This window comes from Tupaia chinensis, unplaced genomic scaffold (assembly GCF_000334495.1).
Source record: "Tupaia chinensis unplaced genomic scaffold, TupChi_1.0 Scaffold000341_1, whole genome shotgun sequence".
Lineage (NCBI taxonomy): Eukaryota > Metazoa > Chordata > Mammalia > Scandentia > Tupaiidae > Tupaia > Tupaia belangeri.
Window position 1 is genome coordinate 389,231 of NW_006159835.1, and position 13,967 is coordinate 403,197.

The window sequence follows — 13,967 nt, forward strand, 5'->3', positions numbered from 1 at the left end:
GCAGTCGTGACTGTCCAATTCACATCGGCTGTCAGTCTGCTTTCTCTTGGGAGCTTGTGGACGGTGTCAACGTGGCTGGGAACATCAACACCTTGGCATGCATGAACGTTAGGTCGGGAAGGCTCGCGATCACCTTGGCAGCTTCTTCACTCAGATGCTCTTCTCTTTTCGGTTTCCTATTGACAAAGGGAAAAAGGCAAGGTTGTTAGAGTGACTTTGCAGTAGGTCACAGAAAAAGAAATAAAACAAAAAATACGCTCAAGGTAGGCAGCTAGTCATCTGGGGACAGGAGTGGCTTTTCCTCTGCTAGTTCCTCAGTCTTGTAATACTTGTGCTTCTTGTGCCAGGTACCAGATCTCTTAGGAAGGGCAATCCCTAGCCCATTTACAGGTGTGCATCAAAGCGAGGCATATACACACTGATACACACACGGACACGTGCCAGCTCGCTGCTGTACCTGAGGCTGCAAATGTACACAGGCATCATTCAAAATGCTACTAAGCAGAAATATAATACTGAAGCACTAATGGTACTCTGCCCAGCTGGGTATTCCCCTGACCCTGTGAAACTACCAAAAGTACCTCAGCATAAAGCTCAGTATGTCTGGTGCAAGGCTTCTAAGTCATTGGGATCTCAAGCTTTCTTTACCCCCATGGGGAATTCCAGGAGAGAAAGCCCTCTGCTCAAAAACGCCCAGGCTCAGCCTGGTGGGGGACAGACGGCATGTCCCAAAGCAGCAGCGCCAGGGCTGGTGCCAGGTGTGGAGGATGCACAGAGGCGGGAAGGGACCCACGGAGGGGGAATCTCTAACGCCTACGGGTCTCACAGGTGAAGGGTACTGTCCGTCACTGGCCTCTGATAGCAGAAGTGAGCAGCTGGGTGCCTAGCACAGATACTGAAAACTCCAGGTGACCCAGGTCTTCCCAGAAGGTGAGCTGTAGAAAATGCCAAACGAGCCTCGAATGTGGCTCAAATTGAGCACATGACTACAATCCAAACTGTATTTTTTCCAGGATGTTAACTAAATACGCTAAAGAAATAGTTTTGTTCATACAGATTATTAATTTTTAGAGCAAAGTTCATTCAATATTGTTGACTGTAAAAAACCCAATTCTGTTTTATGCTAAAGGACAGTTGGTGCTCTATTAGATGTGACACAAATTATTTCTTGCATCTAAGTATTTCCTTGGGATAGGGAGCAGGTAATCAAAAGGTGAAGCAAGAAAGGAGGGAGAGATGTGGCCTCTAACTTTTCACCTAGACTGTTGTTGCCACTTTTGAATCCAGGCTGAAATGAACAGATTTTATAGAATGAATGAAAAATCCAACTACATCTTTTAGTCTGCAGTAGACAAACAGCTGCAGACATATCAACAAGTCAGCCAGTACTGAACACAGTTGTAGGGTTTCTTAGAAAAGTGGAATAGCAATCCGCAAATTTTTCTGATTTAAAATCTACTATTTTAATTGCACTTAAGTGGAGGGAAAACTATTAGATGACTGTTTGGAAAATTGGGTATCTGCATCATTCCAAAGTAAAACTAGATTTATTACTTTCTAATCTACAAGTGAAAAACTGGAACCACATAATGGAAAAGGTTAGCCTTTCACTAATGGTTAATTTGAGCATCACTAACAATGGAACCAACCAGATATTGTGTGTCATTGGATGTGCGGTAACACCTATGACATATTCTAGCAAAGATCTTTAACCTGGGTTCAGCAAACCTTTAAACACAATTTACAATTTCTAAGGAAAGATATCAAAGGTATACTACCTGAAGGAAAGCAAAGAGACAAACCCAGAGCTTGGGACATTCTGTAGGACAACCAGACTGGCCTTTTAAACAAGCTAGTGCTATTAAACAGAAAGCAAACAAATAAAAGGAAGGGGGCGGGCTAGGTTACAGTGAGCCTAAGAATCATCCTAGTCGGATCCAGCAGCCCTGGTCTGAACAGCGAACTGTACAAAGCAGAGGGAGGCTGTTGTCGGAGAAACTGGAATCTAACCTGGGTCAGAAGAAATGAAAGCTCACTGAAATGGACAGATGCAGAGCACTGGCTACCAGAGTAGGTTCAATTCAGTATGGACTAGAAAAATCTCAGTTTTGTTTTTAAAAATACATACATATGGGACTAGCAGATGGTGTAATGGTTACATCATTGGATGACCACATAGTTGACTTTGGTTCGAGTCCCAGACCCAGCGGCTTAAAACTCCTGCTGGGCATGTGTGTATGTGTGCCTAACATCCTGAGAGGAGAATGGAGGAGAAGGGACTGTGGTATGGCATCCCCTCTGAGGGGTGATTTCTGACTCTGTCTCTCTCTGGTGAGTGCATATGCCCTATAGTAAAAAAAAAAAAAAGAAAAGAAAAGAAAAACGAAAAAAAGATATGCACTAAGGAGTTACAGTGATCTGAATGGTAACAATGTAATTCTTTAATTTAAAAAATGTTATTTTCTAACTTTCTATAATATTGGGTTGTCAGAAGTTATGACACACTTTTACACAGAAAAATACAGAAAATGCATCATGACTTTTCTGATGATCCAATATGTTACTGTCTCTATAGTGATAAAAGATTATTTGAACAATAACAAATAAAACTGAACCTAAATGGACTTCCTCATTGTGAAATGTAGTTGGGGGCAGGAAAAGAACAAGGAAGAAGCTTTGGCCCAGAAAATAGTTGGTAGATATTCTCGATTTGCCAATAGCTGCATTTCAGAGGTGCTACCCAGAGGCAGTATGAGACTGTATTTTAGAATGAGCGCTACATGTTTATAGTTTGTGCGTATATCTGTAGCAATTGCGCACGGATGTAGGCTGGTCCTAGAATATAAGAAGGAAGTGCTTGAGGAGAATTTAAAAATGAAAAGTTCTATCATTACCTTTTCTCAAAGTTAAATTTTGGTCTCTACGATCAATACTTTTTTGTCAATGGAACATGAAAGGTCTTCAGAAAGTTAATGACAAATATGCACTGTGAAAACCACACAATATTTCAAAAAAATTTGCACCTGATAAACTTGTACTTTAATTCAATTTTCCATAAAGTTTTTTTTTTTTTTTTTTTTTCCCGCTATAGGGCGCGTGCGCTCGCCAGACAGACAGAGAGAGACATAGAGACAGAAAGCGAGAAATCACCCCCCAGGGGGGATGGTCACGCCGCAATCCCTTCTCCTCCATTCTCCTCTCGGGATCTTGGGCACGTACACACACGTGCCCGGCGTGAGTTTTAAGCCACCGGGTCCGGGACACGAACCGCGGTCGACTACGTGGGAGTCCAGCGACATAGCCATTACGCTAACTGCTGGTTCCCAATTTTCCATAAAGTTTTGAAACCCCCCCCATCCATAGTCTAGAAATAAACATCCAAGATAAACAGATTTTTCATTTTTTGGGGACAAATGTACCAAGACCTTTCAATGGGGGAAAGAACAGTCTTCAACAAACAGTGCTGGAACAACTGGATATCCACATGAAAAGAATGAACCTGAATCCCTACCTAATATCATGTACAACAATTTAAAACAATTCAAATTTGAAGACCTAAATGTAAAGATAAAACCCATAAAACTCTTGGAAGAAAACCCAGGCATAAATCTTTGTGACCTTGAATCAGGAAGTGGTTTCTAGGTATGACACCTAAAGCATAAACCTAAGGGGAAAATACACGTAAAATGAATTTTATCAAAACTGACCAATAAGCACAATGTGTTATTTCCACATAATGGAATATTATACAGTCGAGGAAGGAATGAAACACTGACCCATGGCACTACACAGATGAATTTAAAAAGCACACTCCTAAATGGGACTAGCAGTTGGCATAATGGCTATGTTGCTGGACTTCCACGTGGTCGACCACTGCTTGAGTCCCAGACCAGGTGGCTTAAACTCACACCGGGCATAAGTGCGTGCGTGCCCAAGATCCCGAGAGGCGAATGGAGGAGAAGGGATTGCAGCGTGGCCATCCCCCCAGGGGTCGATTTCTTGTTTTCTGTATCTGTCTCTGTTCTTTCTGGTGAGCGCATGCACCTTACAGCAAAAACCTCTATTACAAAAAAAAAGCACACTGCTAAATGAAAGAAGCCAGATGCAAAAGGCTGCAGGCTGCAGGATTCCACTGATGTGAAATGACCACCAGAGACAGAAAGTAGGTTAGTGGCTGCCAGGGATCAGGAACAGGAGGGGCAGGAGGGACTGCTGATGGGTACAGGTTGCTTTCTGAGGGGATAAAGGTACTCTGTAGGGTCAGCTCTAGGCTCTCGGCATAGTGGTTGAGGTGGCTGGATCCTACATGACCAACTGAGTCCTAGATCCTGCAGCTTGAAAAACGCACAGGAAGTGTGTGCATGTGTGCCCAAAATCCTGAAGGGGGGAGAAGAGATTGTGGTGTGGTCACCCCCACGAGTGGGGGTTTATACTTTCTCTCTCTCGTGAGCACATGCTGGCGAAATTTAAAAATAATAATCATTCTGGAATTAGTGATGATGGTTGCAAAACCTTGTGAATACTAAAACTCAGTATGCTACATACTTGAGGTGAGTTTTTTTTTTTTTTTGAGAGTTTTTTTGCTATAGGCGCATGCACTCACCAGAAAGACAGAGAGAGACAGAGAGATAGAAAGCGAGAAATCACCCCCCAGGGGGGATGGCCATGCCGCAATCCCTTCTCCTCCATTCTCCTCTCGGGATCTTGGGCATGCCCACACACATGCCTGGCGTGAGTTTAAGCCACCGGGTCCAGGACTCGAACCACGGTTGGCTACATGGGAGTTCAGCGACATAGCCATTATGCTAACTGCTGGTCCCAAGGTGAGTGAGTTTTATAGTATGTGAATTATACCTCAATAGGAAGGCCAGGAAAAATGGTATCTCTTTTGGGAACTAGTCCTTTGGCTTATAAAAACTCCAGTTAAAGACCTGTGGCTATTAAGCAGTAGGCCACCTACTGATTTAGATTAGGAAGTAACTTTTCTCCACATTAGGAAAGGTAAGCAAAAACATGGACCTATTTTTAAACTAAAAACTTAAATTTCTTTAAAAACTTGAAGTGAGAGGTCTTCCTAACTCATGTACTGAAGGACTACAACACATGTCCATTTCCTTACACACCCAGGTACGTGACGTGATGTCTGCTCCCTGCTGGATTTCCACAACCCTTTCATCCCTCCAGGCACTCCCAGTGCCCCGAACTGTCATGGCCAAGAGGACAGTGCTGAGCTTTACTTTCAGCATTTGTTTTATTCAGAACAAAAATGACACAAACCCCGACAACAACCAAAACGCTGAAAGAGCTTTCTGAAAGTATATATGCCACCCGCCTGCCTCTTCTCGTACAACTGAGAACCACTCGTGGTGATATTTTACAGTATTTTAAGACTTTAACTTTTAATTCTAAGACTTAGATATTTGTACTTTTCAAAGCATTTAAAAATAATCTGTATTCTTCAAAACAGAAAACACAAAGTTGGCAACTTGTTTTCTTTTCAATTTTTTTTTTTTTAATATGAAAATGGACAGGCACTAGAAGGTAACTCAATGCAGCTATAACACTGCCCCTAGGCTACAGATTTAGTTCATTCCCTAATAGTGCAGAATAAGAGGGGACATGAAAACGACTTCTTACAGTGGTGGTAGCTGAAAAGGTTCCTTAGTGAACAGCATGTTTCAAGGATGAGTCAAAATATTAGGAGTCCTAGCAGGTCAATAATGTGGTTTAGAGCTCCTCCTAATGGCACAAAAATGAATTCTCATCATTGGGATTTCCAAAACGACTGCAGTTCAGTTGGTGAGACTACAGGGGAAAATAGTGAGGAGGGCCATCCCAGAAAGGACTGTCCTAAAAATAGCTGGGAAGGCCAAACCATAAAAGCATCAGTTTTTGTTGTTGTTTTTAAAGTCAAGTGTGCATTAACTTTTAGTTAATATATAGAGAAATGTGATGAGAAACGTGTATGAGGTTCAAGCAAAATGTCCACAATAGCCACATTTACAAGTAGGTTATTTAATGAGAGGCCTTGGCAGTGCCAAGCGGAAGACACAGGGCAGTAAGAGGCAGAGAGAATCTGGACACACGAAACATGTGTGCTCCAAATCCATTCCAGGGGAAACCTAAGGTATTTACAGTGATAAAATGCATAATAATGGTTTTTCATGATTATACATGTTCATAGTATTACTGTGTTAAATGAATGATACAAGCACATGAAGTCTAGAAGGCTAAAGTTTTAAGACAGATAAACATTTTATCATTCACAAGAAAGCCTTTTTTTTTTTTTTTTTTCCCATAGAACGTGCACCCCGGATTGAGACAGAGACAGAAGAAGGAAAGTGAGAAATCACCACCCCAGGGGTACTGGCCACACCACAGTTCCTTCTCATCCATTCTCCTCTTGGGATTTTGGGCATGTGCACATGTGTGCCTGGTGTGATTCTCAAGCTGCTGTGTCTGGGATTAGAACCACAGTTGGCCATGTGGGAGTCTGGAGCCTTAACCACCATACCACCTGCTGGCCCCAAGAAAGCATTTTGTAAGTTGGTATTTTGTAGAAGAACTGATTTAAAAGGTATATCTGAATTTAACATGTGAGTGGCATGTATTTATTCTGGAAAAAGAGTTATAATACATACCCCAAAGTGGGCAACTAACAGGTAAATATTTCTACTCCAAAATGCTGACAAATCATGGATTTGGGGCAGCAGAGTTGGTGTGCCAATTAACTAGTATTTGCTCTTATACTATGATTTTCTGGTTCATAATGATTGCCTTTCTATTAGAAACTGGCTTATTCTTATGGCTAAGATATCAAAGCAGTAGAGTATTATTGTGCTTAATTACACAGAGTCAAAGGTTTCCTGAGTCTCAAACACAGGCCCAAGTGACACTCCTCCTCTCCGGTTCTCCCACTGAGAGAAAACTCCTTTTCTAAAAGTCATGCTCATGAAGGGGCTCCCAGAAAGCGTGGTAAAGCAAGGCTTCACATCCCAAACCAGGTGTTCATCAGCAAAAACTGAAACCAACAGTGGCTATTGTCTACTCTACCTCTAAGTCTACATGTGAAAAGAGCAGCTTAGGTGACTCTAGAAGTACGGAACTGGGTTCCTAAAGATGATCTTAGTAAGTGGAAAGGAAAAGGAGTGTTTTTACAATGCTTTATGATCTCAATACTTATCAAAATTATTCTCTATAAAGTTGGGGAGGGGAGAAAAGAGGGAAAAAGCACCTATCTATTGGCTCTTCCCAGAATCTTAAGAAATAACTGCTCTGCTGAAGTTTACAGTTAGACATAATTCGATACATTTTTATGAATTTAGGCCCCTGTTGGCTTTTAGATAAAGTACATTTTAATACAGTGTATGAAAATACTGCCCACGTACATGCTTTCCCTTTGGGCTATTTTAACTCAGACTTCAAAATGAGTGTAATTAACACTAGCTGCCTACCTGGTAGACGTGCTGGTCTTCTCCACGGTGGACATGAGTCTTGCAAACGCGTCGGTCACTTTGAGGCTTGAGGTTGAGATTTCCAGCTTAGAAGTTGTTAACTCATACAATTCTGGATCCACACCTTACAGTATAAAATGACAGTCAGTGATGGTAAGCCACAAGGGGTTCCTCAATTAGCCACAACCCAAGATGCAAAGGGCAACATTCTGTAAACATCTGAGTCTTTTTATGAGCACAACACATCTTTTGAACACTGTAATATTGCATTTATTTTAAAATTATAAACTCCATTTTTGAGAATATTTGTAAAACAGGAGAGTACTTTTAACATTCCACTTTGGAATAAATATATCCTTAATTGATGTAACATTTACGTAGCAGATGCCACCCAAATACATTCAAGTTTCTATCTGTTATAGAAAGTGCCCCGAATTTGGATTAGTTTGTGATATGGAAGTTATCTATGTCTTATAAATAGAACACAATGATTTGTCATATGACATCTCCAGATTTTAAGTTGACTGATTTGCCCCATGTTTTGAACCTTCCTCTCCATCATTTTTTCTCCATTAATTTCTTCCACAGCAAATGGTTTGGAAGTTAATGTAAGCTCTCAAACACGGCAAATGATTTGGTTAGTTTAAATATATTACGATGAATGATAAGCTACTACTCAAAGCATCAAGTTATTACTAAAGATAAATATAAATCACATGGTTCTTCAGGTAAGGAAGAGATGGAGAAAATAAAATATCAGAGGAAGTGATCAAAAGCACTACTTTGGGAGAGAGTGAAAATTCTTCTCTCCAGGGTTAATGGTTTGTAAAGTCTTATATCTGAATCTGTTAGCTAATAGTTCAAGTATCTTGGCAGAATAATTCAAAAGGAGGGGCCAGGTGGTGGCAGCTGGATTCCACGTAGTTTGAGTGGAACTGAGTCTTGGACTCAGCAGTTTGAAAAACATACCAGGCAGTGGGTTTATGTGCCCAAAATCCCAAGAGAAGAACGGGGGAGAAGGGATTGCAGTGTGTTTGTCCCCCGGGGAGTGCTTTCTTTTACTCTGTCTCTCTATGTTGAGCACATGTGGCCCATAGCAAATTAAAGAGAAAAAAAGAAAAAAGAAAAATAATAACCCAAAAGGAAGCAAAATAAGAGGGTTAGAGTTATTGCAAAAATCTATCTAAAAATCATCCTCCTGGGCTGGTCCCATAGTTCAGAGTTAAGGGAGCTGAGTCCCACATGTCTGTCCAAGGCTTGGGTCCTAGCCATGGCTATTTGAAAAACATATGAAGCACATGTGCATGCATGCCTAAAATCCTGATGGGACGGAGGAATGGAGGAGAAAGGACTGTGGTGTGGCCTTCCCTCAGTGTGGGGTTTTCTCACTCTAGCAAGTACATGTGCCTTCTGGCAATATTAAAAAAAAAAAAATTCATCCTGACTTAACTAAAATACATATAGTTTGTCTTATATTCCCCAAGTAATGTAGGTTTATATTAAATTAACAATGATGACCACAAAAATACTGAAAAGAACAGTTAAATATTTTCAACTCAAGCTATACTTTCGGATAATAAAGATATTCAGGTTTTAAAACAGTTTTTAATCTTCCTCTCTCTTTGGCACCAACATATTATTGAGAAAGGTAGTCAGTTTCAAGATATAACAGGGAAGCAGAATGTAAGAGAGTATGTCCTAGCTTCAATTTTTTACTTACTCTAAAAAAAACAAAAAAAACAAATCTCAAAAACAACCTTCTATGATAAACAGATAAAACTATAAATAAATGCATATATTTATAGTAACAAGTCTCATCCTTTAGGTTAGATCGAAGTTAAGAAAAGCAATCAGGAACTACCTTCTATCGGCCAACTTCATAGATGACCAGCAGATGTAAACTCAGATGTTCACAGAAATCAAACAAGCAAAAGCAACTTTCACAGTTACCAAATCCAACCAGGGAGGAAGGCTATAGAAAATGTATGTTGACTCTCCCAAGTTCTTAATATTTCATTAAGGTATAGTTTCAAGATATACTTAGAGGACTTTTCTTTGTATTTCTATAGTAAGTATGTGGGTTGCAATGAAAACATGCTGTAAAGGGACCAAATGAACCTAAACCCTTCCCTCAACTGCTGGAGGTTGGATTCCAAACAACCACAAAGTTTAAACTGAAGTCTAATATACAATGCAGAATAAAGAACTGCATTCTGACTGGCAATAAGAAAGTGCTGGTAAAAACTTAGTTAGGTTTATAAAATACCAGCCACCTGGCTGTCAAACAGTGAAGTGGCAGAGAACTGAAAACAAAAAATGAAAAAAAGACAACAAAAAAAATCACCTTCTCCTTACCCCCCAATTCCCAAACTGCCACCACTACACCCAAAACAAACAAACAAAAGTATATTTACATTTTTCAGAAACAAGTACTTACTATACACTAAAAATTGGAAAGTAATATTTTTAATGAATTTTTTAATAGAACTTTAATGAGGCATAGTTTAGTTACGTAAGTAAAGCTAGCCAACCAAGTTCTATGCCGACCTCCTAAGTGTCACACACAAAATAATTAAACCGCAAGCTAATACAAAATGACTTTCCCAGAAACAAGTCAGAAAAAGTGCAAGCAAATGGTGAAATGGAATACTAAGGAAGGTGTTGAGATCTGTCACTGGATGGTAAGTTTTAACAAAACCCAACAGCGATAAAAAGAAGCCAAAGCAAATTTATAGTAATCAAATTTATACAGCAGCTAGAGCATATAAATGAAAATACTGAACAAAAATATTTAAAAGGTTCCACAGTAATAAGGACTGATTGGACCATGCTGATTTCACTTCCGTTAGAGCTCTAAGCTTCTGAAACTGCTCGCTCTTCTTGCGGCTGTATACACTGAGCCTGATTTTCAGGTCATTTCTGTACTTCTTTATATGGCCAGGTTATTTGTGTGCCTATGGATGGTTTTTTAAAATGAGTTTGAAATGTAACCAAAATTAAATTTAAAGCTGGTTTTTAGGTATCAACCCCCCACCCCCCAAAAAAAGAAAGTGACCTCATTGAAATTATAATACAGTTTCATGACAAAACAAAACTGAGAGTAAATTTAAGATGGGACTTTGATAATTCTTGGGAACACAGTAATAAAAAAAGTGACGAACAAAATTTTGGTTCCCTCCCCTCCCGCTAAATACGATGAATGTTAGACAGCTAATTAGCTCACCTAGGTCACTCCACAGATCAAGTGTACTTAGAAATAATTTAAGAAATAATAAAATGCCACTTTGTAGTCAAAACCAGACACAGATTGGTTTTTCGTATGCTTGGAAAGTCTTGACAATAATGAAAATGATAACCAGGGGCTTAGACTTGAGGAATCCAGTCATTCCAGAGCAAATGACCTTGGAACTTCCCTGTGTCGGGACTGGGTTTCCATAGCCAGATCTCAGAGAGGGGCATCCTGGGTCCCAGGCTCCCCCTTAGCTGATTCTCTCACGTTTTCCCCCCATATCCCATCATCGCTACTAGCTTGTTGAAGTGGGTAGCAGGGTTATCTAGTGGAACAGAATAAACCCCGTAAATGTGCAGGAACCAGGCTGGCTATGAAAATGGCCACTAGTGGGGACAGAGATGCTTGCCATGTACTCTGAGCGTCGGCATCTATTTAGCACCCCGTGGCTCTCTGGCAACCAATGGGCATGATTACCAGATCACAAGTTGGGATGACAGGGACTCATTAAAATCATATTAAATAAAATGTAAACATAAAAATGCCATTATAATTTAAATCTTTTATTCAGTTAGAAAATGACAAAATACATTAGTCTTTTGGTCAATGAACTGAACTTTCGCAGGGCTAAACATTAATTTAACAGGCACTCCAGTAAGTTTTAATTTCTAGCTTTCAGTATCTCATAACAATTATTTTCTACTATTAACTTTTGTAACATTTTTTTTTTCTCCATGGAAAACTAACAGTATACTTTCTAATTAAGAGCTACATAAAAACAGTAATAGTTCTATGCGGGACTATAAACTAAGTGCTAGACTCCAACATTTTGGAACCTAATTATATATTTAGAGCACTAATCAACAACTAATTGAATGCTAGAATTTGTAAAGATTATATTACAGGAACTACAATGTAAAGTCATCTTTGAGTACTAAAATATTCATATTTCTCTAAACCTGTATTTTTTCAAATGGCTTTATTGAATATGCTTTTAAAAATAAGCATATAAAATGTCACATTTTCTACTAAGAAAAAAAAAAATCCTGCCTGTAACTGTCTAAGGACATCATTAGGGCTATTTTATTCCTACAAACTATTTTCGGCTTTGAATATTACACTCTGAGAAAGCTTCCCTTAAAATGCATTTCACACCAGTCATTTGTTGTAGTAGGATACTTGAAAATAACAACAGATAGATGAAAGAAAAGTATCAGAACGACACTGTAGAGAGTACAATCGCCTTGTTTCCTTGTTTATAGGAAAGTCAAGTGATGTGGTCATGCTTTCAGTAATCAATGAACTAGAATTGTGGTTTTAACACTCTGCTGACCTGGGATTGTGGTGCTGCTGCTAGAGCTACTGTCATCCACGGGCCCAAAGAAATCAAGGTTCAGAAGAGTGGAACCTCCACTAGCTTGAAATTCAGTGACCGTGTTGGTAGGCAGCCACACAGAAGGTAAGCCAAGGGAGGAGGGGTTATGTGTAAAAAGGGGTAAGACACACACTTGAACATGCAGGTTATAATTAGTAGTCATTACACATTTAAAAAATCAACATTAAAACAAAGTGTACAGTATTAGTTTTTCAGTACTAAGGACATTTCTAAAATAACAATTTAATTCGATGTACATTTTCTCATGTACAATGTAAAGAAAGTAACACTTAGTAAAGTTTTAGTTAGTTCAGTTCTTTCAGTCAAAACTTGAAGCCATACCAGAAAGACCAAGGGGAAAGCGTACCCGTTAAAGGGAAACAATACTTAAATCTCAACCCAGTATTAAATCACTGTACATGCTCAAATCAATCTTGCATGTTAGTAATGTTGACTTCTAATTAATGATTTTGAGAAATGACAAAGTTGTCAGTTTCAGGACACGCGCCAATACATTAACTTAGTTTAAAATAAGACAACGAAATAGTAAGGAATGCCATAACCACCCTACCCTGCTGTGCAACCTCAAGCTGTACTGTTCCCCTTTAACTCTGAAACAGTAATCAGAAAACAGTATACATTTTTAAAGAGGCTGTTTGTTAATTAAAAAGCATGATGATTTGACTGAAGACACCAGACAACAGCAAAAGGTGCATCCAGGCTTTCCTTCAGCACGATGTTACTCAATTGGATGCTGTCCAGACATCCCAAGACCCTTACCCAAGGCAAAGCTGACAGGATGCTTTGACAATGGCAATGACTACTGCCATTGAGACAAAGACTGGTGTTTAAATGGTTCAAACAACTTAAGCAGAATGAGGAGGAGCAATTATATCTCAGGGTCCACCAAATCTTGTGTTGATTCTAGAAACTAACATTGCATATTAGGTATTTTACAAGACCCCGCATTGCTGGAATAAGTTATTCCTTTTTCAGGATTTTCTTCAAAAGCCATAAGTGAAACCAATTATTTCTGGTTCTGCCTACTAGCATTTGGAGATAAGTTTTAGAAAAGGATCATGAAAATCATTCATTTTCCATTTGCATATAAGTGCTCTATAAAATATTATTAAATCTGAAAACTACTTTGAGTCAATAAATACAGATCTATCTGCACATTGTTTTTGGTTAAATATTGTGCTTTGTGCTTTGAAGCAGCCTCTACCCACAACACTTTGCATCCAAGAAAATTCCATAAATTAAAACTACAGAAAAAAATTTCAAGTAAATTGCTCCTAGCTAAAACACTATTTAAATTACCTAGATATTTGCTTAAAAATTAAAAAAAAAAAGAAGAGAAAGCTTGTTTCGACTTAAGATAAAGAAATTAAGACTTTTACCTAGCTACTATGGTCTATATTTGGACATTAACACTATCGGTAATAGTTAACGGCTGGTTTCTTGAGTAATTACTATTTAGAAAGAAAGCCTGAATTTCCAAAGATAAGAATAAGAAGTTATGTTTAAACGAAAAAGGAAATCAGCAGAGAGAAGTCTGTCTGAACTTTGTAGCTTTCTTAACTCTAGCTCTGGTGCTAGAGGCTCTACGGAGAGACGTACCATCTAAAGGGTTAGTAAGGCCACTGCTACTCCAGTCAAACTGGACGGGTGGTAGAGACTCCTAGAGTTGAAAACCAAAAAATCAAAATTAATCAGTACAGGTTGTAACAACATAAAGAATCCTTTAAAACCAAGAACACCCCCCTCGAAAAACAAAAAACATTTATAGCAAAACCACTGAATGACAAAATACTTTCAGATAAAATTGGGATAATTTACAATTTCAGAAGAATACCTATAGATATTAACATGAACTGAAATAGTATAATTTTAAATTGGTACAGTTTAC

At 39.0% G+C, this 13,967-nt stretch overlaps 1 protein-coding gene across 1 annotated transcript in view; it reads right to left on the reverse strand.

Annotated features, from left to right (window-relative positions):
• Positions 1 to 6: 6 nt before the first annotated feature.
• AFTPH (aftiphilin) overlaps positions 7 to 13,967 on the reverse strand; it is a gene marked incomplete in the record, with an annotated part of 77,559 nt that continues 63,598 nt past the window's right edge. Inside the window, 4 exon segments of the mRNA XM_027773326.1 lie at positions 7 to 176; positions 7,455 to 7,578; positions 12,017 to 12,100; positions 13,679 to 13,739. Coding sequence (XP_027629127.1) covers positions 32 to 176; positions 7,455 to 7,578; positions 12,017 to 12,100; positions 13,679 to 13,739 — 414 coding nt within the window.